Source organism: Lytechinus pictus, chromosome 1 (assembly GCF_037042905.1).
Source record: "Lytechinus pictus isolate F3 Inbred chromosome 1, Lp3.0, whole genome shotgun sequence".
Lineage (NCBI taxonomy): Eukaryota > Metazoa > Echinodermata > Echinoidea > Temnopleuroida > Toxopneustidae > Lytechinus > Lytechinus pictus.
The window spans coordinates 18043016-18069527 of record NC_087245.1 but is presented as its reverse complement, the minus strand read 5'-3'; the positions used below and the strand labels follow the sequence as shown (position 1 = coordinate 18069527).

Here is a 26512-nt window from a genome sequence, read left to right as displayed (position 1 = left end):
AACTTCTTGAAATCCATATATTGTACAAACTCAAAATTAAGACTATCAATTTTTTAAATTGAAATTGATTGAAGTGCCGCAATCCCGTTCCGTAGACCCTGTTTTTCACACCGCGCGGTATATATCTAGTTCCCAAGACCCGTACTTTGCCCTTTTAGTCAGTTCCTTAGACCCCCATTTCAGAGTTTCGTATGGCCCACCCCCATAAAAAAAATAATTTGAGTGCCCCCCAGGGATATCTCTACTAGCTATGTACTATATGTTTATGTAGTGATATTTAGATAAAACGTGATCAACTGATAAATGATTATTTTGTGGGGTTTGCATGTTCTATGTAGTACTGATTGATTGAATATATTAGAAATTAGGTAAGTAAGTAAGTAGTGATATACTGCAATATCATCTAGTCGCTGATGAGCCTTAGGGTGAAACAGTCTGTACGACTAGCTTAGTTAAGCAATCCAACCAATAAATTATTTATATTAGAAATTATTCAGAGATGAAAGATTGAATTAAACTTTAAACTCTTTAGAAAGAGTTGGTTACTGGTTAACAGCTTTTTGGTAGGAATAGTTAATTATTTCAATAAATGCTTAATAAAAACTATGAAATCACAAAATGAATGTTTTTCTGTTATCAACATGAAATTGGATTTCTAAAATAAATGTGGATGATATATTCATTGGTGTCATATTTTTACGACGGGAGCCATCTAATCCTGCATATTCCCACTATAATTCCAGTAGGCTATTACATATGCAGCTACACATAGAACTCTGCTTACACTCTCTGCAAATATTTGAAGACTGCTGGCTGCCAAAATAATCATTAACTGGGAGAGCTCAGCTTTAGATGCATCAGTGGAGGGATCGTTTGCATTTATGATGCTATATTGCCTCCACAGGCAAAGAACACTTAAAAGAGATTTGATACATTATTGGGCTATTGTTACATGTTTATTACTAAACACCACATTAGGGTTAGAACACATGGGCTTTAGTGGAAGGTGGCATTCATATGACACATGTTTTTCTGAAAACAAAAGTATAAACATGTATTTGCATTTTTTTTGTACAGACACCAATGCCATTTGATCTTGAATGAAAATAAAAATGAGCATGTTGCTATTTGTATCAACAGGTTTGCTATAAAAGGCTTTATGCTATAAAGGTGGACATATAATTCAGATGATAATATTTTCCAAGACCCAGTTTCAGTTATTTCTCAATTAGTTATATGAAAATATTTGCTTGTTCATTTTGAATGTAACCAAAAAATGCTCAAATTTAAGTAGACACGTTGATGTGTGTCTTTTGAGTATTAAGATTGGAGCCTTGTTCACATAATGTACAAGCCAATTACATCTGTACATGTACATGTACCATTTGTCATACAGAGTGAGATAAATAGCACTGTTCTAATTGAAAGTAAAACAAATAGTAGTACAGACTTATCTTTGATGTCATGATTCATGTTATTTGATGCCATGGGGATTTCCTTATTACACATGTCATGAGTTTGTTTACTTTAATAACTTGATTTTCTATAACTTTTCAGAAAAAATTGATTAGTCTGCTGATTTTGTTGTCATGCAAGAGGATGGAAATCACTAAAACCTGCACAAAAATTGTTGAAAAATGACATTGTACCGTTTTGAACATACAAAACAGTTTTGCAATATATTGCTGATTGAAACATAAACACTTGCAAATAGTCAACATTTTGGCCAATAGTTTTTAAATTTGAGGTTTCCCAGTTATTGAGCTAAATTTCATTTATGAATTGATAAATTTGCCTAGCAATTTTATAAACAAGAAATACCCAACCTTTTTTTGATATTGCCTCTGCAATATCTTATATCCATTTGACACAAAAATCTTGCTGAGCTTTGACACACTATTTCTGAACAAGCCTTAAAGCACACATGATGAAATATATTTCCGTATTAAATGCTATCTGATGCACCATCACTCCAGAAGACAGCTTGAGCTTAGTAACTAGTACAAAGGTAATTGAACTATTTAATTGATGCAGATTCATGCATGGTGTATTCACTGATGGAATAGTTGAATGGCAAGTCCTAATTTGGTTTACCATGCATCGACATATGCACAAATTGATTTCATCACTATACAAGTACTTCATTCATTGTACCATACTGGTTTGAAAACACACACACACCCCCATCCCACCTTGCACCGTGTGTGCCCCTCTCTGCCTTCTCCCCTCTGTCCTTTTTTGAAAAAAAGTTATCTTTCCCTTTTGTAGTTTCTCCATCTTCTCTCTGCACTCTCTGTAGTTCTAACACTGTTTACTTTCATTATTTGGCATCCTTATCCTCTCTCTCTCTGTTTAAACAAATATTTATTTGTTTCTCTGTTTTTCCTTGTCCCTCTTCTTTATTTCTATCTCTTTCTGTCTTTCTTGATCTCATTCCTACTTCCTTTTTTCCTCTGTCTGGTTTTCTCCCATCCTCTGTCCCCATGTCTCTCTTTCTCTTTTTCTTTCTCTCTCTCTCTCTCTCTCTCTCTCTCTATCCCTCTCTGTCCATTATGCTCTCTTCCCTTCCCCACCCCTCTGTTCACCCTCTCTCCCCACCCCTCTGTTCACTGCAATGCATACTCACATTGTCAAGTCAAATACATGATCTTAAAGGTCTCTGCGCTGCTCATACTCGTCACCGAACGAGCGCATATATGGCAGATTAATTAAAGTGTGGCTTGCATCGCGAATGTCGTCAGAACCGGTGAGTGTGTGGGATGGCCGTGTCTGTATAGCCACTAGCTAGCCTCGCACTCCAAATTGCTCCAGTGAGAGAGTTATAGATTTTTTAAGGCTGACATTAACAAGTGTTATCTTGTGGAATTGTGTGAGGAGGGGATCCTGTTCCAGCAGATGGATTTGAAAAATGAGATGTTTTAAGTGGACATAGTCTTGTGTTGGAAGCAATAGAGAGAATGACAGTAACGTTTATGGACAAGCCATGCTCTGGTAGGTGCTTACATGCTTGGTTGAACAGTCTTTTATTGAATCTAACCACCTTGTTGTGTACATGTACATGTACAGTAATCTCCACTTGTTTCTGTATTGCCAGTGGCTCTTTCCATGTAGGTCATAATTGCCATTGATTATTAGAATTGAACCCAAAGAAATGAGCTGTTCTTGACATCTGTAGCATATGACATGATGATTATCAGTTTGTGATTGCATAGGAAAGTTGACAATATTAATTCAATCTGAACACATGATTTTGATGTAAATTGATGATATATTTACCATTTTCCTGGCCATGCATGTTTCATATTAAAATTATTTTGTTTATTAAAGATTTCTGTTCTTTCATTTATTTCATATGATCAGATTGATTTATGTTAGAAAAGTGGTACATTTAGAGCACTGAGCAAGCACTCATCCACAACAATCAGTCTTTGTTCCTTTTAGCACTCAAGTATTGTATCATTAACATGTCCATCGCACCATTGTCATGTCTTAAACATGTATAGGTATTAATCAATACCATTTTGAGGTTGAGGTTCTTGAGTTCATGGAAATACTACATTGAAGAAAAGACTGAAAAAAAATTGCACATCATGGTTTTTATGATGTGCATGTGTCTTCAATTTATATAGGCGCCATGATTCTCTTTTTGTCATCCTTCAAGTATTAAATTACAGTCAGTACTTTAACATCTTCATTAGATTTCATTGAAGCGAATTGTGCACATTACAATATATTCAGCAGTTGACCAGTTTATGAATCAATGCATATTCTGAAAACAAATGGTGCATTCAGTAGTCTAAGCCTTAAAGATGCTAGAGGATTGTCTAACAGAGTTAAAAATATTTTTAGCAAGCTGGATTCCAAGAATATATAACCATACAGGGAGATAGATATATATATAGATCTGAATAGCTTCAAAAAGCTTGGCAATCACAAGTAAAAATTCGAAAACCGATAAAGACATGTCTCTTTTGCTTTTCTTCAATCTGAAGATTTTATGTCTCCATTATTAAAGTCATAAAAAGGCAGACAGTCTCATATAATACTGTGTCATTAAGAGTCATGATACTGAGGATGTTGCCCTTTTCATTTCAGACGTATTTGTGTTCCCTCTAATCCATCCACAATATATTGATTATTATTTGGTTTAGAGGTCTACTGACTTGAAGGTGTTTTAATACATATGCAGATATATATATATCTAGAGAGAGAGAAAGAAATAGACATGTAGATAGATAGAAAATTAGCTGATACTAAAAGATAGATGAATGGAGGGACTGTATGTACTACATATGTCAGTACAGGGGATAGAAAGGAAGACAGGTTTATAGGCATAGATAGCAATAGACAAGGGGAAATGGAGTTATAAAATGTGGAGACATGTACATATAATGTAGATTAAAGTGATTGTTATTGTGTGCTCTTTTTCACAAAGAGTATTTCACATTGCGCAATAATTATGATGATGATTCATGTTGCCTTCAATTCATTTCTGCATATAATATATTTTTATCATGAATATGTCACGACAATTATATGTACATCAATATTACAATTTCATTTGAAAACCGAAAAACTGAAAATAGAACATGAATTATTTTGAATACCATTTTTTTTTCAAAATTAAATATGCATCTGCAATGATTTTAAATAATTTACCTTTCTCTCTTGTTTTCTTTAATCTCTCTCTCACTCTCTTTGCACATAACTCTTGACAAATGTTATGATGTTGTAGTGGCTTTTCAAGATCGAATAACAAAACTCTTGACAGCTCTTCTATTTCAATGGAACCTTCAAACCTATCAAAGACTTTTGAGTGGTTTAATCATCTAAATCATAAAAGAAATTTCTTGTTAAAGGAAGAAATATTCAAGCCTTCTTGCTTCACATGTTTCATTTCTAATAGTGTCATGTATGTTAGATCAATGGGTCCCTGGATATTCCAATATCATTTTTTTTTTACATGTTTACATTTTTTAAAAACCTTTCATTCAGTGGTCCTCTTAAATCTCAGTCAGTCATTAGTGATGTATGCTGATGAGCTTCAGTGCATGCTACTCTCATCCCAGTGCACTATGAAGAGATTACCATCCGACCTACCCCATATTGTTCCAATCCATTTACTCAACTTACTATCATAATTCATTATCCGTCATCCCCATAAACCATGCATTGCTTCAAATTCAAAATGGAGGGGAGAAATTCACCTGGTGCAGGGTCTGCAATATCCAGTTAGCTTCTTAATAAAATGAGATGCAGATTTTTGTATGGTTTCCTCATGGAAACGACCTGTTGCCATGGTAACTGATGAGGTAGGGGATAAGTAGACAGGATGGGTTTGTTGGACGTGAGTAAACTTGGCACCTGATGAGATTCTTGGGATTTAGAGTTGGATATATTTCAGGTCATATTCGTTGGCTTCTTACACAAGTGTGAATATGTGATAGTTATGCAACTGAGAGTCTAGGTACATGTACATAGATTAAGTGCATTTAAAGAAGAAAAAAAAAACATAATGATTAATTATAGAATTTAGAAAAGTTATATTTATTTTCAGGACAAATTGACATCAAGTATTGACCTTTCATGTTACATACAGTGTCCCAAGGCCTTTTGTACAATACGTATACAAAAATGCAGGACGTGGGATACATGTTAAGGAGCTTATCTGGTCCCTAATAACACTGTCAGAGTGAGATAAGGGACAAGTCCTGATGGAGTGAGATTTCAGTTTTTGTCAAGAGTGAGTTTTCACCTTTTTTTGATTGAAAGTGTACTTTCACTCCAAAAGAGGTGAAAATTCACTCTTGAAAGACCGAAATATCACTCCATCAGGGCTGGTCCCTCATCTCACTCTGAGAGGAGTTTGATTAGGGACCAGATTAGCTCCTTTGCATACGAGAGTATGCTGGAGCCCCCAAATACTAACTTGGCTATCATGAAATTATAGAAAAAATTTACAAGCGTTATTTCAAAGAGACAGGACTTGGGCCGGGGGGGGGGGGTGGAGGGTGATAGTGTGTGAGAGAGATGGAGAGAATGATGAGTTGAAGTTGAAAGCAAATGGATGACATTTAAAAGCTAAACAATGCTTCTGTTCTGTAATGATGTTAACCAATGTCATTATAAAAACAGAGACTGTCTTGCATACATGTATTGATCCATTTCAAGACAGCTATTGTCATTAGAGATTAAAATAAAGTAAAATAAGAGGGGCTGATGTAGCAGAGTCCATGGTAGATTACTCTACATTTCATCTCTCACAATTAGTTCAACTTGAAGGCAATGTTGCCCTCTAGATATACTAGAATATCTTAATACCTGGGGCTCTTAAATTTGCAATCTTAAGTATATATTGAGTTTATGTCTCAGAAACGCTGGGGTATAATGGGAGCAAAAATAACATACCTTTCTAATAACTAATGTTTCTAAGCTGATCAGGTGCTTCAGCATTCAAATATATATATATATATATTTTCCTGCCTGGTATCCATTTTACTTCACCTGGGTGGAGAGTGGTAAATTTACATAGATAAAGACCTTGCCAAAGGATACAAGTGCCATGGTAGACATTTAGGGGGCAGTTCACCCTAATATATCCCATGAATTTTTCACCTAGGACTTATGTACCTTCCACATATTCTGTTGTATTTTTACTATTTTCTCTATGGTTGCCTTGTTGACTAGACTATAAAGCAGGTGATAAGAAGATACTACCATTGAGGTTCACTGAGCATTGATTTATCCACGTCTCATAGCAATTTAAAACATCTCTTTGAAAGCAACAAGGATTTATTCCTTGTGAAATAAGAGCAAATGCATTTCTGATCCTGAAGAGGGGATATCACTTCTTTGAGCTAGAGGGTATTTGCCTTTTTCGAGACTTAATGACCCTGGAGTGCTGAATAGATGATATTGTCATAGAATTATATTACATGTGACAGATGTTTTATCATAGAAGCTTCTCTCAGAACTCTCATCAAAGTGATAGCTAATATGGTTCCAAGTCTAACGTTAAGACTTCATTACCCTCAATAATGATGATGTTTAATGTTGAAATGTACTTTGTTTTCCTTCAACAAATGCAAACAGAATTTAGAGAAGGGGTTTGTAAAATGAAAATTTAATAAAAGATGAAAAAAAGCTTTGATTACCCTTTTTTTTCTCTTGTCAATGGCAAAATGAAAACACTGAGTTGAGATTAAGGATGGTGTTTAATTTTTTCAAGTAGATATTGCATTCATTCCTCTTCTTGCAATACTTTATTATTGATTTTTTTTGGGTATAATTAATATTCTCTTTTTTTTTGGGGGGGGGGGGTTGTTACACATGGTGGTTTCCTCTTTAGTAGTTCTAAAAAAAAACTTTACATACTAAACCATTATTTCATTTTTTTTAATGATTTGGGAGTTAGTAACAGAATAAATTATTATTTACATGTTTACAATTTCTTTTTTCGTTTATGTACTAAATAGGCATGTACAGAAGTTTAGATAATAATGATTTTGAGAAAGGAAAAAGAAAAAGAAATCTCTGTAAACAAAATCTGCTTGTATGCAGTAATGGATTTTTCGATGGGTACACCTTACCTTTTAAACCTTCCTCATTGTCTTCTCCCTCTACCCTCCTAATTCCTTAACTTGTTGCAAGCCTTAGCTCTTTCCTGACTTGCTGATGCAATCAGAGTTTCCGTATCTCCTCGGAGCAAAGCTCTTTCAATATATAATTCAGATTGGTCGAGGACATCTTGGCGTATTTTCTCACCTTGCCTGTTCTTCAGGTGGGAATATCACGTCGTTTCTTACAGCTCAATTGCACAGGCATCCAGACATCACCAATTACAAACCAAGCATGGTGAATAAATTACAGCAGTCGTTGACGCTGGGGACTGACTACCTTTCCAATACCCTGAATGTTTGGATTTGGATAATTAGGAAAGGCTTCAAGGGGTGTCAACAAAGCTATGCAACAGTTTGCTGGGCATGTAATTAATTGAATTATGCAGTGTTTGGAAAATACAGTGTATGAGGCTGCATAATGCTTTCAAGTTTCTAGCAGTTGATACATATGTAGAATAATGAGAAAACACCATGAGAGCAGTGAACAGTGTGTGCTTGAATTTCCCCTTTTCTTGCTGTTATGATTTACACAATACTGCACTTGAAAATCAATGAACTGGAAGAGATAAAGAGATAAGAGAAACCAAAATGAATTGCCTCTTGTATTCATATTTGATACCGTAGTAAATGCATATGAACTCCAAATTGTCGATCTTTCTAGGTCAATAATATCTTACTCTTTGTGTCAAGTAACATGATAGATATTGGATGTCATTTTTTAAAGGGCAATGTATTGGTTAAGGATTGCTACTCTGTTTGTCTCATTATTCATTCATTCCAAGTCGGTGTATAATCCCCCATTCAAAGGTTCAGCATGAAGTAGTCAGAAAAGTCTCTTAAAGTTCACTCAAATTTCACTTTGAAGTACTTTGCAACTTGTGGTAGACGGTAGTGTCGTAAACCAAATGTATTTTGTATTAGATATCAGAACCTACATGTATCCCATGGTTGGTATCTTAAGTGAGTTGTCATCATGATCAAGTAAAAATTATACTTCTAATAATAATGAAAACAGCAATAAAATGCAATTATTTAATAATAGCAATTTACATCAGGATAATGATAATACCACAGTCCTCAGAGTCAGGCTACATGCACATTATCCAGTTTCCCCACTCCTCCCTAGAAATATTCTATTTTGAGGCCATAGTTTATATAGCTCCAGCTGCTGTTTCCAGTGCATTAAATAAATCCTGCCGGCTACCAATACGCCTCACCTGAGTTGATATATAACTCAATGATTTTCTTGCTGAAGAATATTAATTGATAACGTACTGTTAATTGTTCATAGCCATAAATGAATAAAGCTTTATGGAGAGTTATTTATTGTAAGAGAGAGGGAGAGAGAGAGGGGGATGCATGAATAAGTTTATGATTATATTACATTGACGCCATTTATTGGTTTAAGTGGAGATCTCATGTTTCTTTCAGTTCAACCTACTAGCATGAGGCTCAACATAAAATATACAATATGTATTTGTTATTTCATATTTACTATGTACGCTCTTTGCATGCATTTTATGTTATTAAATACAGGAATCTTGTATAAAAACTTCACAATTTGTACGATTGCCCCTTTGTAGAGAAAGAGTCTGCATAGAAAGTATGTTGACATGATTTTTATAGTATATTTTAGAAAAAATTACTCTCCTTCATAGAGTTATTAAAGGATCATTATGCATAGCTATCAGCAGTAGATATGAACATATCATTTGGTTACTATCAGCCAACATGTGCTAGTTTGATGCATGTTGTTGTTTAACATTTATTCAGTCAGCTTTTATTGTTCGAATATTTCTTTTCTCAGCTAGATTGTTGTCTTTTTAAAGTTTGTTTGAAATAATTGGAGGGACATGTAGTTACAGAGTATGGTCAGAAGTTTCATCGCAGTTGCCAATTCAAGTATTTTAAAAATTAATTTCATATATTCTTTGTAAGTCTTTCAGTCACTATTTATGATTTCCTAATATTTGACAATATATTCTGGTGCATTATATATTGGCCTAATGTTGAATCGTGTACTTTTTCTCGTATATATTTGTAAGACTTTTAGCGGTCTTCATGAAAAGTTATTGACAAAACCAAAAAATAGGTATGAGTTCATAAACCTATGCTGGTTTGGTGCATGTAGATACTTTAAAAAATAGCACTAATACATGTACGCCTGTACAGGTATGCATCATGGCAATAGAGTGATCATACCACCATACCGAGTAATGGCCAGCCAGCCAGCCAAACCGGCAGTTAGGCAAGGGAGATTTGTGAACATTATGCGCACAGTCAGCCGGAAATGAAAGCAAATGGCAAAAGGGACTAGGCTAATTTAGGTACCAGCGATGGGAATAATTCAAAGGGATTTTCAGGAGGAAAGTAGGACGTATTATCCTGCTAGGAGATCAAGATTACAGGAAGGTATTTTAAAAAGCAAATATGTCAAGGGTTAAGGTAGAGTTGAATACATTTAGAATGAACTGGGTATGACTTCCCCGTGTACTATGTATAACCTCTTACTCCAGAAGGTGTTAAGTTACGTTAAGAGAAAGAATGAATATTTATTGTATTTTTTGTACAGTTTATCTCACGACTCATCTGGTAATGCTTCTTCCGTTGTTTCATTACTCTTTAACTTTTTCTTTGACTTCTTTTTTGGTTGGTGGGGGGCATGTGTATTTTCTGGTTTCCTCTTTCCTATTTTAAATTGTACACTGTATCTTGATATCCCTCGCTAGATACACCTTTTTACTCTTTCTTTTCATTCCTGTCCTTTCATTCCATTCTCCCCCTTCATCATTCTCCCCTTCTTTCTCACTTCCTCTCTTCCTCCTCCATATCCCTCCTTCCATCTGTCCTCATTCTCTCTCATTTTTTTTTTTTTTGTAACGGTTTATTTCAACAAGGGTATCTAAAGCAGCTGAAAAGCCAAATTGCATAACCCTTTACAATCATTTACATAAAAATACAATCAACATCAAATAAAAAAGCTCAATTCTACATCATAAGAAATATTAAAACATATAGAAAGGTTGTTTATCATGTTGGGGGCGCATGTATTAAATTACGACATTCATCCCCATCATGATACACCAAAATTGAAAATACATGCGGCCAAATAACATAAAAACAATGAGTTCTGACTAACCAGAAATTAGCACGGAAGAGAAGGGAATAAAGAAAATTTTAAAAAAGAGGAAGAGAGAGAGAAAACATGTGTGTGAGAGTGTATTTGTCTTTGTCATTTAAGAAAACGTCCTGTCATTCTGACCGACTCCTAATTTTCTTGCTTCCAATAATTACTCCTTTCGCACTCCTTTATTTATTCACTTGTCCAACAAGTTGACACAATCAGATCATCTGAGATATCTCATTTGCTGGTCTTGCATGCTTGCCTACATGTATCTTCTCTCCTAATATTTCCCATACATGTACAATTAGGTTAATATCTGTTGTCTTGTGTCACTAATTCTGCATGCAACTTTCTTTCAGATGTCATTTCAGATTTTCTCAAATTTACTGGTTGAAGGCATATTAGAAAATAGTCTAGGCAAGTTGTAGGGAATATATAATGAAAATGAATCCAAATTGACACCTTACCCCCTCTCCATCTTCCTCCCCTCTCATAGTAACCAAAATTTGATATTAATAAAATCTACACATGGTTTATCTGCTGATAATACCAAAAATGTGTCGAGCTATAATATGCACGTTTAAAAAAAATGAATCAAAATTAACAGGTCTACTTTGTAGAAATTAATGAATATATCAGAATTTGAAATGGAACACCCCTCAGCATTATAAATTGAATTATACTTTTATCTTTGGTATTACTCAAATAATCAAAGTTGAAGGCAACAGTTATAAATTCCATGTTGATCAAAATTATGGAAGTAAGGCAGAGATGAAATCTTTTACTGATGCCTCAGATGAGTGTAATTGTATTTGCCATTGAACATGGTCACTTTGAGTTTGGCCCTTTTGGATGCCATACTAATGAATTTTAGGCTGAATGTTTAAAAATAAAATTGGGGGAAAACAAAATGGAACTTGTGCCTGTTGTCTTGCAGACTAATTTATTTATATTATATGAGTTGTGGCCATAGTGCGTGATATCAATACAAAGATGATTAGTTGCTCTTTCACTGTTCTGGTAAATTAATTTTTTTTTGATAATATATTAATATGAGCCCTCTAAATTTGGATTACTTTATTCCAAAACACACAGTTTAGTGTCATGAATATTTCACTGACCTGAAGTGGACTATTTTGTGAGTATATAAGTGGTATATGTATATATCTAAAGGCCGCATTATATGTCTGCTTAGTCCATTTTCAGTATGTCAACCTATACCCCATCAACACTATGCCTTCCGCAATATTGAACTAAACGTATCATACTCATGAAATATGACCACTTTTGGTTATTCCTTTTCACAGTGTTCCTGTAGTTGATCACATTTATTTCTTAATTTATCTTTGAAAGTGTATTTTAATGTCTATGTGGACAATGTGCTACCAACTAGTCATATTATTATCATCATGGTGATTATTTGTTTTATTTTGATGATACTACAGTAGAGAGAGGTTAGACTGAAGGCATCATCTTGATCACATACCATCCGTAGAACACACAATTCCAGTTTATTCCTTTTCACACTGATCCCCTCTTTGATCACATTAATGTTTTAATCATCTGTGAAAGCACATGTAAATATGGACTGTGATGTAGAAATGCATTATTGACGTATTAAAATTGTGATTATTTGTTTTATTTGATGTTATACAGTGGAGAATGGTAGAGAGGAGGCACCATCTCGATCACATACTGGCCGTAGAACACACCTACCATCACCCCAGCCCGATACCAGTCAACTCAGTTTATGGAATATCCTCAAGAAAAACATTGGTAAAGATCTTTCCAAGATCTCCATGCCTGTTGCTCTCAATGAACCACTCAGTATGCTACAGGTAATTTTATCCTCAATTTCATTACCATTAATGATTTGTATGCATTTTTGTGAAAGTCATAGAATTTATACTTCATGGTAGATGATCAAGTATAATGGGTAGAAATTTGGGCATATTTTTTAATATTTTTGTGCAATCAATATTCTATAGAGTATGTGAAAGCTTGTAGTCGGTTGATTGTATGTTTTGAAAGACAGTGTTTGAATTGACCCTCTTTCTTTGATTTTATGTTTGAATATTTCATTTAAATTTGGTCAAATCTACTTTGTATTGTAATTGTATTTCTTTTTCATGTGACTTTTATGCGATTACCTTTGGTTCATGTCTGTTTCACCTCTGGCTTTCACGTAAATGGATTTATCACTATTAAGCTTTGAGGCTGTTTGTTTTATCCTGGTAATTGTAATGTTTTATTTAAAAGAAATAGATAACTCTGATTTAATTTGGATTTGGCGTATATTTCCATTCAATTTATAATTGAGTTACCTTACAACTGATTTTAATCTTTGATTCAGGTACTATGTGAAGAGCTAGAGTACAGTGAACTATTAGACAAGGCATCAGAGGTCGATGACCCCTACATGAGGATGGTGTACATTGCAGCCTTTGCGGTGTCTAGCTACAGTTCAACGTATACTAGAGCAGGGACAAAGCCCTTCAACCCTCTTCTGGGGGAAACCTTTGAGTGTGTCAGGGATGACAAGGGGTTCAAGTTTATTGCCGAGAAGGTGAGATTTATAGAAGAGATGATGTTTTTTTGGTGTTGTGATGGAAGTGTTCACATTAATCATGCATTGTGAATGAGATGATGAAGATAGTGATGGAGATGGTGGTGGGGGTTATGTGATGATGATAATGATGATTGTGTGGTGGGGGGATGATGATAAATAAGATGATGGTGATGAATGATATAATGCTTATGAATGCAGTTAGTTTGGTGATCATTGTGTTCATTATGATAATGGTAATATTGTGATAGTGATGATGATATAAAGTAATAGATGAAAAACTTACCATGCTGAACAAATTCCATTTGATTATCTTCCACCAGGTATCACACCATCCTCCCATTATTGCCTGCCATTGCAACAGTAAAAACTTCATCTACTCACAGGATGTGAGGATAAAGACTAAGTTCTGGGGCAAATCAATGGAAGTCATCCCTATAGGAACTATTCACATACACATACCAAAGTAAGACTTACCAATATGATGCATGTACATCAATAAATATTCAGTTAAGATTTTTTTACTTGAAATGTACAAATGTTTTTCATTCTACTTTATATGCTATCTTTCCCTGTCTCCTTGCCCCTTTTTCTCACCTTCCCTTTTTCACCTTCAGGGCAAAGTCAAAGCAATAAATGTGAACCATCTGTCATGTTGCTTTCACGTTATTAAAGGAGAATGAAACTCTTGGAGCAAGTTAGCTTTTGTGAAAGCAGAAAAATCAAAGAATAAGATCAACAAAAGTTTGAGTAAAATAGGACTAGCAATAGAAGAGTTATGAGCATTTGAATGTCGAGATCACTAATGCTATGGAGATCCTCCTATTGGCAATGCGACCAAGATCTATGATGTCACAGATGAACAACTCTCCCCTTTTGGACACTGAAAATATACCCCAAAACGTCTCTTTTTGCTCATTCTAATCATATGACAAACGATTCATCAATGATATAATGTTGTGAAACCTCTGTACTTGTCCTCTCATAAAGAGAACACCTCACCTTGTGATAGACTCTATGAAAGTGAGAATATAAGTGAAATAAGTACTAGAGTAATGAGGGAGTTGTACGTGTGTGACATCACAGATCTTGGTCGCATTGCCAATGGGAGGATCTACATGGCATTAGTGATCTCAATATTCAAATGCTCATAACTTTCTTATTATTCATTCAATCTTCCTCAAACTTTCAACAATATGTTTCTTTTATTTTTCTCTTTGATATGGATTCAGCTGGTTTCAAGGGTTTCATTCTCCTTTAAGGAAGAATATTTTATTTTAGTTCACTGCAAGGGCTTAATCTTAAAAGCGCTCATATTTAAAGTGTCAAAGAAAAAACAGAACCAGCTAAAATTTGTGTGTTGTCCCATGAGTGCATTTATGTGTTTTATTAGTGCTTGAGAGTTGTTGAATTAATATATATTCATTACATATGGGTGATTCAAAATGTTTCAGCATACATGTAAACCAATTGATAGGTGCAATTAATCTGCTTCCTACTGAAGCATTCAAGGAATCAGTATACAGTCAGGCGGTCAGTCCATTGCAAATTTTTTGCATGAATAGTCAGAAATTGTGTTAACATGGTAACGACACATTGTGGCCTAAATTCAGGAAAACTACTTCCTTAGTTATTACTAATATTAGCCAGTGTTCATGAAAGTTGCCACAAATATTTATCTTAGGGTAAAGACATGCAAGACTCATTTTCTGAATGTGTTGGTAACGGCATGGGGCATGGGCATTAATGACCTTCCGTAACATTTCTAGTTTTTTACTACTTGAAGAATCATAGGAAGAGGGGCTGTCCCCCGCTTCCCCTGTAGTGCAGGCCAAATGAGTATGATGCACAATTTCCTTATCATGTTCAAGTTACATGTATCTTGGGTTCATTGAGTTGCTAATCTCTAGATTTCTTTTCAAAACCTAAGAACAACCTTCACCTGACGTAGCAACAGCCATGAGACATTCATTCAACTTTGTCTCAAAGGTATGCATGGTATGTGAAATTAGCTAGCAGGTGATTGTCTAACCTAGCAACAATCACAATGCATTCATTGAAGTTTAGTGTGCCACCATTATTAGACAAATTCCTAAAGGTGATGCACATGTTATTTATTCTGCATTTCCTCTGAGTACTTTTATTAGACAGACCCTTATATAATACCAATCATTGAAATTCAAAGAACCAGTGAGATGCTCACTTGCATTGTAGGCTTAATGTTTGAATACCTATTGTGAATGGGTCATTATGAATTCAAGTCTACTTACTAATGAATTCCTAATTTGTATTCATGAATGCATGATAATAGATTCTCATCTCCTCTCTGCCTATTGGATGAAACCACTAAAGTATATTGTCAAACATCATGTTTATGCATGTTATTTTGGAAGTTAAACCAAGGCGTGATGGTTTCTTCACTAACTGTCAAAAAGTGTGCCTCAGATTTGCTGAGGTATATAAGACAGGCCTTGCTTGCTCATCAGCTGGAGGCAGTGAGCAAGCAAGGCCAGTGTAGAGAGACACATGTAACAGAATGTGTGACTATTCATGTGATGATGATATCATTACATGATGATGTCACCACATCAACATAACAATAAACATGCACAACACAAGACTCTACAACATACCATAACCCCAGCTAACCTTTATGCTGGCCTTGTTTATTATCTATTTATGTCAGCCTTTTTTCGGCTGGCATGAATAGGTGATTGCTAGTGGGCTGCGTTTTCAACTCAAAAGCAATTTATGCTAATTAGATTTGAGTCAAAGTTTTATATGCAAGCTACATACATGTGAGAAATTAAGTTTGATCTTCGGTACCGGGTCAAGGTAATTTTGGATAAGGATTGAAATTTTGTTTATATTTTTTCTCTTAAAGGTCAAGTCCACCTCAGAAAAATGTTGATTTGAATCAATAGAGAAAAATCAGACAAGCACAATGCTGAAAATTTCATCAAAATCGGATGTAAAATAAGAAAGTTATGACATTTCAAAGTTTCGCTTATTTTTAACAAAATATTTATATGAACGAGCCAGTTACATCCAAATGAGAGAGTCGATGATGTCACTCACTCACAATTTCTTTTGTTTTTTATTGTTTGAATTATACAATATTTCAATTTTTACGAATTTGACGATTAGGACCTCCTAGCCTGAAGCACAAAATGTTAAAATAATGGAATTCCACGTGTTCAGGGAGGAATGCAACTTCATTTCACATGACAATGACGAGAAAATAAAAATATTTCATATTTCATATAATAAAATACAAAAGAAATAGTGAGTGAGTGATGTCATCAGTTCCTCATTTGCATACCGACCGAGATGTGCATATAACTGTTTTGTGAAATGAAGCTAAACTTTAAAATGCCATAACTTTCTTATTTTACATCCGATTTTGATGAAATTTTCAGTGTTATGCTTGTTGAATTTTTCTCTTTTTATTCAAATCAAGTTTTTGTTGGGGTGGACTTGTCCTTTAATATAAACTATATAACCTGATAGTTATTCATCTTAGTTTGGGTAATGCAGGCGAGGCTGGCAGAGGTTCCACTTACACAAGGAAATGGAAAATGAGGGTTATGATATCCTTATGATAATTCTATTTATATCGGTTATAAAGAACTGATTCATAATGAAGGCAGATCCTCTACACAGCATCTTCTCCTTTCAGATATCCAGTACAGTTCTTCAAACATGCATTATACCGCTAGTATTTACTCAGCGTTGGTGCAGACTAGCATGAGACAACTCGCCCAGCGATCTGTTTCCTGTCAAACATTCCTGTGGCATTTGTTCAGATGTTCTTTGCTTAATCCTTTATTTCATGCGAGATTTGGTGTGAATGATCAAGTTTGATGTCGCCTCTTGTTTCGTTACTGTCTATGCTGAGGTTATCAATTTCATTAACTGGGTCCATTTGATTGTAACTTTGCTGTTAGTGTAAATGGCATTGCTCAATGTCCAATGGAGATTCAGATTTCCATGGCAGTTACCATTTACAATGAAGTTACGATTAATGGCAATGGCATCATGGTCCTGGTGTAACTATCACTTATACATTACATTGTGTGATTATAGTTTCAATCAAGTTCAAAGACAGCGCATTTCTTGCTTTAATTGATTTTGTACAAAACAAATCAATTGGCAATGGTACTATCCAATCCTATTTATTTTTATTATTTTTCTTTGCTCTTCCGTAGGTACAATGATCATTTCATCTTGAGTAAAGTAACAAGCTGTGTTCACAACATCTTAAGTGGAGAGAGATGGGTGGATCATTATGGAGAAACAGTCATCAAGAATGGAGATATATCATGTAAACTCACTTTCACAAAGGTAAAGTAAATTCATCAGAACAGAATATATCTTCCATTTGATAACATTTTGTGGGGCAAGATTTACATGCAGGAATAATTTTCAAAATTGTGTAAAAAATATTAAAATTTCTTCTTATTTTATTGTCTCATAATTATTAATATTTAGAAGAACTAAAGGCAAAAGTAGCATAACTTGTGCAATAAGTAAGTGTAAATTAACAACCAGTAGTTAAAAGAAAAAAATAGAGAAGACAAGAATACTGGAAGCCTCTCTTATTGAAAGAGGAATAGTGTTCCAAGTGGTAATATTTCTTTGTTGATAAATGAGAGCTGTAGGGTGTTATAATCAATGGATAAATCTTCATCCTATGATCTTCAAGGTCAAGGGTTTGAATCCCACCTCAGCTCTCTATCCCTTTGTAGTGCAAGGCATTATTAACATTTGCCAATATCTACCCAGTTGGTAAATGAATGATTTGTGAAATTAGCAATATTTTGTTCATATTTAAAATTGTCAGTACTATCAAGCAGCAGTTGGACGTGAAATAGTTTTTAGGGAGTAGACAATGTTTACTGATAAGTGCGTTGTGAAATTGTGAACAAAATTAATTGTTGAAAAAGCACTTGTAGCTTCTCACAACATACAGGGGTCTACCAGTGATTTGTTCTCATAATTTCAAAATAGCCAACAAGTTGCAAGTGAATCTCCAAAACCTCCCACTAATATTCAGTGCTATTATATTTAATATAAAACATCTCAAATTCAAAACGTTAGAGAAAATGCCATTATCCATACAGAATAATTGTGTTCTCCTTTTTAATATGATTTTATTGTTTGATTTGGGTTTGTCTCAGGCTAGTTTCTGGAGCAGTAGATTACATGAAGTAACTGGTGTTATCTTGAATCAAGAAGGACGTATGATCCATGAACTGTTTGGGAAGTGGAATGAAGGTCTGTACTGCGGGAGATCAGCCTCAGCTAAATGTGTGTGGAGAGCTGGTAAGTCACTTTACTACTTTTTCATTTCATTTTGTAAAAAAATACACCTAACGTCCTGCTCATATTTACAACACATGCAAGCTAATTTTACTTCAAGGGGATGTAGAAGAATAAATCGTGAATGAATTATAGAAAATTTAGCTTTTAAAATACTGCAATGTTCATGCTCTGGTTGGCAGCTCTGTACAGGCCATATATTTTATTCAAACCATTGTTGGATGTTCTGTCATTGTGTGAGGGGTTGATGAATGATTTAATTCATTTTTTTTAGGTGAAAAAAAAAAATCTTTTTTTTTTAAATAAGGATCAGCTTGTAGTTGATAAATATTTCTATTAGACATTTTCTCTTGCTAAATCAAGGGTATACAATGCTTATATTTTCAATGAGCAGTTTTTTTTAGTAATTTCTCTTTTACTTTCTATTCTACTCCTATCAGCTTCCATGCCTTCAGATCATCAGATCTACTATGGGTTCACCAGGTTTGCAATAGAACTCAATGAATTAGACCATGAAACACAAGACACACTACCTCCTACTGACTCAAGATTCAGACCAGATCAGAGGTGAGATAGAAAGATAAAAGAAACAAAATATAGATAGATAGATAGAAATTGATTGATATATTTTATTTTAAAAAAGGAGGAAAATCTTTAATTTTGAGTGCGATAGATGAGTACATTCATCAGTGGCTCTAAACATTCATCTAATTGTTTGGATGATGTGAGAAAACATTCTTTATACATAATATGGTCCCCGTTGCATAAAAGTTACCCTTTTGTAACTTTGCGATCCAATGGTAACATGCATAGAATCCTTGATTTTGATTGGTTGTTGATCAGCGTTACCATGGTAGATACCACTGGATGCAAAGTTACCATCATAGTAACTGCTGCAACGGGTCCCAGGACAAATTTACCCATTGTATTAAGCTTTTTTCTGATTATGAAAGCTTTATCAGACATTTGTTATAGATGGTGGAGTTGCTGATCCAGTATGATGGAGTTGCAAGAATACCAAAAACAAGGAAATAAAAAATTAGAAACAAATGTTTTATTAATGATTCAGATAAATAGAGAGTAAATTGTTTCAATGCTCGTGCTGCCATGATAAAAAGAGTGATATTGATATTTTTGTTGTTGTTTTGGTAGATTACTAGAGGAAGGTGATTTGAAGGGAGCTGAGCTTGAGAAACAGAGATTAGAATCAATGCAAAGAGAAAGGAGAAAACTCAGGGAAGAACAAGGTGTTGAATATCAACCAAGATTCTTCAGGTATCTGTAGTGCCTTCAATACCATTTTCTTCACTAAAATTGATGCATCAAGAACATTGATAACTTTGACCATATATGTTATATTGAAGCAGCATACCAGAATCGATGGATTAGAATGGAAAAGATGTTTACTGAGATTCTCGCTGATTACTTTTCGCCAATAGCAAAAACTGAAATTACTTAGACTTTTACTAAAGTGCATTGTAAAAGTTAATTTCCTCTCTGCTACAAAGAAAAAGAGGATAACTTCTGTGTATTGACTGAATTTGTGTAATAAAAGCAATATTTATATTGTGGATTACAGAGTAAATTATGTTGCTGATGAATTCATTAAAACATTCTTGTTTATGTGATCCAAATATAATCAATTATCATAATTAGAAGGATTTGGTTTTGTCCTCCTTTTGACCATTGGAACCAGAAATAGTTTTACCTACTCCAGCACCAGGTTTCATTTTAGCACCTTGTTATGATAACTGTTTTTTGTTTGGTTTTGATTTACAGATTAGGTCATGACGGAAGCAAGGATAGATGGGTGTGTAAGAACGACTACTGGGACCTCAAGCATGATCCTGGATTTGCTACCATGAAGTTTACTCAACTCTGGTAAAATACATTCCAAGATAAGGAACAATGGTGGTAAGAATATGTGGTCTGCCATAGTAGTTTTGATAAATATTACAGCAGAGTTATTCTTGGACAGGGAATGACAGATTGAAAGATGACTTTATTCTACCATAGACCCATCCAGCTTCAACACTCATTATGGCAGAGACATGCTAATCACTGCTCTTTACTCTAAGAACAACAATTGGAAAGGTCACTCTATTATATCAGAGACATGTACAGATTCAACACTCCAAAGCTACTCTAATACTGATCATGACAAGTGGAATGGGGACATTCTCAGCTACAAGAGACCCATACAAGAAATTCACCTAGGGGCTAGACTTATGAAAAAATATATATTACCTGGATGAACCATTGTTGATCAGGCTGAAGTGGTTTTAGATATGATATAGTTCATTCTTTTCTATTGAAAACAAGAAATTGGTCTGATCACACCATGTTCATTAAGGATTGTCTGAGATCATTTTTATAATGATATCTTTTATCTATTCTGAGATAAAGATGTGTTAAGGAGGGAATTACTCTGTTCTGACAATGGGGTGTCAATGCTCTGAAAATAAACTTGGAAATCAACTATTATAAAATATCCTTCTATATTTATTTGTTCACTTACTCAATCCATGCAGGGTCCTGGTTTGTGTATTTTCATATCTTTGAGTATGTTTATAAATATAGGATAATAGGACAGGGCAAATATCACATGTATTAGTGAAGGAATGTCACAAATACATTGTATACATGAGCGCAAATATATATAGTTCCAAGCAAAGGCTTGTTGTACAGAACGAAGCATTGCTTATGGGTTTGATCTGGAGACTAATAGTGTTAGCAAGTGCTGCCACCACAGATACTTTTTAAAAGTTATGTAGAATCAGTTTCAATGGGTATATGGTTCAGAGATGTTCTATAATGGTGATGTGAACTTTTACTTATCATTTGTTTATATGATATTAAGCATGGAGAATCCTCTGGATACTAACTTTTTCATCATTATGACAAAGCACTTTAGCTCTAGGTTTATTTCTTTCAAGTGGTTGTGATTGTTTTGATAATGATACATGTAGATGCTTCTGAGTGGGTTAAGATCATATTTTATAGGTTGGTATTTCTTTGCTGGGGATGATATACACACCCTGTTTGGGTTTTTGTATTGCCTAATTTGTTCGTTGACTGGGCTGATTTATAGCTCACAATTTTGGGAAAATAACTATATAACTTGTCTATCATGTCCCAGATTTTAGCTTTCAATAAAAAAAAAAACACTTAAGCTATTACAACAATTCAGGAGAAAAGTGTCACGTGGATGATATTAGCCATGTCTTTTCACTTCCCTGGGCTATGTAACACAAAGTATAGCAATTGATCATATTCTTATGATTGATCGCATTGCATTGACTACAATGTATAATCAATCACAAAAATCACCCATACGATCAGTCGCTATATGTCTTAGCAAACTTTTGAGATATGAGGATTTGTCTCGCAAGCAGCAAGTTATTTAGATTAATACATGTACTAGATTCCAGTTTGAAATGTGGAATCATTTACTTTCAAACAAACGGTGATTCCATCCAGATCCTTATCAAGAAACGTCCCAAGCACTTTGTACAATTAGCTCGCACTCGACCACATTGTTCTCTGTGGAGTTATGTCGGTCATTGTCGGTCATCGATGAGTATTTTTTGTCACTGCACAGGGATAATGTAGACAGTATTTGTTCGTTAGTGGAGTATTGCTTCATAACAAATTGGTATTTTCTTTTGATTTTAGTGTGTAGTTCCACTGTTGACAACACTATGAATTTACCCCCCCCCCCCTAGTTTGAAGTATGATAAACACTCCTCAGAGCTGACACATGGGATTCACCTATCCTCTATGTTAAAATTGCATTCAATTTAGTTATTTAGTATAATTGGTTTGTATTACGGTAAAAGTGAGACTTTGAATAGTTATTTCCATCCAATATCGTACCAGATAGTGCCATTATATAATCCTATCAATTGTCATAAAGCCTTTTGTAAACTTGTTAAGAACTTTACAAATGACTGGAACATGGAAAGTCAAAATGGGTCTCAATCATTTTAGTCACAATAGTTGAAGTTGAGATATGTAAGCTAATTTTTATTTCAGTGACATTACTTTCAAATGTCAAACTTTTAGGCTTGTAATCTGGCATTTTCCAGTCAGGCAAACTTTAGCCATCGTCTTTATAAAAGAGATTTAACACACAACTGGGGTCTGTTGTAAATACAGAAAGAGTCAAGTTTGTAACTGAACAAAAATCAAGTGCAAGTCTCTAATGCACTCATTTCATTGGTTGAAAAATCAGGTTGCATTTGATTGCAATGGACACCTGATAACCTAGGTCCTATAACACAAAGGTTAGCGATTGATTGTACATTGTAGTCAATGCAATCAATCGTAAAAAAAGTTATATGGTGATTGCTAAGCCTTGTGTTACGAGCCCCTATTCTCATAATAAATGAGATAGAATACCAGTTTTAATATAATACTAAATTTCCCAAAAATGTATGTTTATCAAATTTTGACTTACATGTATAGTAACCACTGCATAGAGATGCTCTTTTTATGCTACAAATATTGGATTTTAGTGAAAATCAAAATGATTGAGACTCTTGAGTCGGTACTTTAGAACAGGGGCCTGTAATATAAAGCTTAGCAATCACCATAGAACATATCTTTACGATTGATTTCATTGACTACGATGTACAATTAATCATAAAAAAATAAAGCACACGAATAATGCTAACATATGTGTTATGGGACCCATGTCAACAGTCTTGTGTAAATTCACCCATAACTTACAAACAGCTTTATGAAATACTTCCCATTAATTTTTTATTTTAATATATATTATATTTGTTGTGAAATGTGGTATATATATCCTGTACTCATTGCTTTTGCTTTCCTACATATAAATGTATGTGACGAAGTACTTTGTGTAATGTAATTTCGATGTACAGATTTGAATGAATGCAGTCTCAAATATATCATCTGTCTTTGCAAATTATTGATGAAAGAGGAGATGGCAATGTTAACTTTTGAGGGTTTGATTTCCAGAAAAATAAATCATAATTCTTTCAAGTCTGCCACTCTCCACTAATTAAGCAGTTTGAGTAATTCTACTCTATTAGAAATTTCTCTCATTTTCAGCTTTCATTGCCTGTCTCAATGATTTTTTCCCCCTATTTTTCTTCAAGAATGCTATAAAGGATTATAGTTTGTGTTTTATTGATCATATATATATGTACATTGAAGTACTATGTGTTTGAAATTTATACAAATATTTATATGTATGATTTATATTCATATTTAAATGTATGCATTTATTGTTCCAAATTTTATGTAGGACTTAATATGAGGGACATAGCAGTGATTACTATTATGGAAGTATTTGGTATTTGGATATTTTTCATATTGCCACTTCATATAGTTGGTTGTTACAGAAGTTGGTTTATAAAGTCTATAATGGTGCATTTAGCAAGTAAAACAGTATGAAATGTGCTACGTAGCGTGCAAGCTGTAGAAGTAGTGTGCTTACTTAAGTATTAGATTACCTCGCCATCTAATATCATATTCACCATAAAATATAATTTTGTAAAATTTTACGTATAAATAACCATTAAATGCCGAGTATTTAGATTGCATGCAGAGTATTTAGATTGCAAAGTATCTTTTATCTTTCGAAGGAAGAGTTTTGAGGGAATGAGTTACAATATTTTGATTAATGATTTGGCAGCTTTAATATGTACAGATAAAAAGATTTCAAAGCAAATAATATTGGATAAAAGAAAAGAGAAAACAATATGTGTTTTGCAAGTTTCTTCTGAAGTTTGCCACAAAGTTATCATGTTTTTATAAGAGGAAAATTCACAAGGAGTATATCAAGTGAATAATTGATTTAGAAACTCCTAATTAAAACCATGAGAGATTGGAGGGATACAGAAGAATATACATGTATACTAATGAGTTCCTGTATACTTTTTCTCTGCTATTGAGTGACATTCAGTGTAAATATCAGTACATGTATGAGAATATTTTCTGTTGCATATGGTAATTCCAAGGCTAACAAAACAAGCAATAAATGAAAAAAAAATACATTACACTTAAGTGTGATAATTGTAATCTATTTGAAATGCCAGTCTTGCGTAGAAAACATATGCATTCATAGCTACATCTACATTTAGCCAAGTTGCCATAGTAGATCATTTTCTGAAAAATGTCAGAGTCAAACATTTTACTTCTGTTGCCATCATATTCCAATTGGTAATGCCATGTATGTATCTTATTTTGTTATTTTATGCAAAATAGAAAAAATTATGGCATATTTTGCTCTTGAGATATTTAGAATTATAGTAATAGTCATTTTTATTGTTCGAGTCGGAGTATTTACATGTAGTTGAACTTTGTATTTTATGTGCCTGACAGCAGGGTTCAAACAAAAAGTTGTTGAATTTCTTAATTTTTAACCTTGGAATACATTTCTAGAGTTTGTTGTTGACCTATTTTGTACTCTTCTGCTAGGCACAGGATAGGTTTATTAAAAGTTTTTATTGAATACAGTAGTATGTTTCTATGGTATTAAGAATAGGACATGTTTTTTTAATTGGTGCATTTGTATAGAATCACATGACTTCCCATTGTATGATAGAATCATTGGAATGATTTTTGAGAATGGACGATAAGGTAATGGTATGTTATGATTATATTTGTACCTATTGTAATAAAAAGGAAATGCTGGATAGGATTTAATGCTGTAATATCATGCTTATTCCAATCTGTTGTAAAGAGAATTAAAAATTTAAAGTTAATCTGGGAAATATTGATGAAACGCCCCCCAGGAACACTAGTCAAGGTAGTCAGGATGACTTTCCTGTCCAATTAAGGACATAAACATGTGGACTTTTTTTAAAAACCATATTTCCCAGATATGATTTAGTATAGTATTTATGTATAGAACTAATATTTATACCAAATGGATAAATGTTCTAATGCAGCACTAATACAAGTCATAGATTTCTTTTTATGTGTACATCTGTTACAATTCTTTATTTGAATGCCAACCATCCTTCTGTATAATTTTAGGATGTCATTCAATTGGTGGAACAAGAAAAAATCTAATGCAATATTTTCTTTCTTGGGCTCAGATTGCTATTATTGTACCAATTAATTTGATATAGAGTTAAAGCTGTTAATTCTTGAGACGTACATTATGCTATTGCTGGTCTGCTATGAACTGGTATGCATACTTTTATTTTAATTGATCTACAACCCTATAAAGCTTCATTCAGACGAGATAAAGCTCAGCAACACTTTATTGTTCAGATATTGTAAGAATTGCCTCACTAACCCTTATTGTTGTTATAATCATTGCAAGGAGGTTTGAATCATGTGATATGCAGATTCCGTGCACTTAATTGAGCGCATACACACAGTGGGTCAAAAATTCAATAATAAATATGTGCTTTTGGAAAATTATCCATGGTTTAAACCTTTTTACATCTAAATTCAGTCTGTTTTTTAGTTTCTCTATTTCTGGTATGTGCCGAGACTAGCGACTCGACTTGTTTTACTGCATGATTGTGTGCACTGTAGAATTCTAAAATGCCCCACTTGTGTAATATATGGACAGCAAGTCAGTGCATGTATATTTTCATGTACGTCTGTCCAAAAGTTGTGGAGCTTTGTCGTACCATGTCTATTGAAGAAGCATTATATATCATGAAAGTTGTACGCAATGACAAAAGCACTTGCATCTGCTACAATAGTTAAAGAAAAACAATTTGTCAGGGCTGACAAACTTCATTATCGTTTTTTTTTTTCTTCAATGCACTGTACAACTCAATATGACCCAGATGACTGTGATATATGTGCAATTATCATTTAGGAATGTGTTAGACATACTCATGTTTGGTGTGGCTTTTAAGTCAATTTCATCAATATCATTTGTTTTCT

The 26512-nt window shown here is 33.9% G+C and overlaps 1 protein-coding gene across 2 annotated transcripts in view; it reads left to right on the top strand.

Moving 5' to 3' along the window:
* Positions 1 to 24624, top strand: part of LOC129264235 (oxysterol-binding protein-related protein 6-like) — a 65272-nt gene extending 40648 nt beyond the window's left edge. For both annotated transcript variants that reach the window (XM_064097500.1, XM_064097504.1), the window contains exons 14-21: positions 12400 to 12581; positions 13097 to 13309; positions 13633 to 13775; positions 17518 to 17653; positions 18490 to 18634; positions 19072 to 19198; positions 19784 to 19906; positions 20411 to 24624. In XM_064097500.1, the coding sequence (XP_063953570.1) occupies positions 12400 to 12581; positions 13097 to 13309; positions 13633 to 13775; positions 17518 to 17653; positions 18490 to 18634; positions 19072 to 19198; positions 19784 to 19906; positions 20411 to 20516 (1175 nt within the window). In that variant the 3' untranslated portion in view covers positions 20517 to 24624. The remainder of the gene's footprint in view (positions 1 to 12399; positions 12582 to 13096; positions 13310 to 13632; positions 13776 to 17517; positions 17654 to 18489; positions 18635 to 19071; positions 19199 to 19783; positions 19907 to 20410) is intronic.
* Positions 24625 to 26512: the final 1888 nt, after the last annotated feature.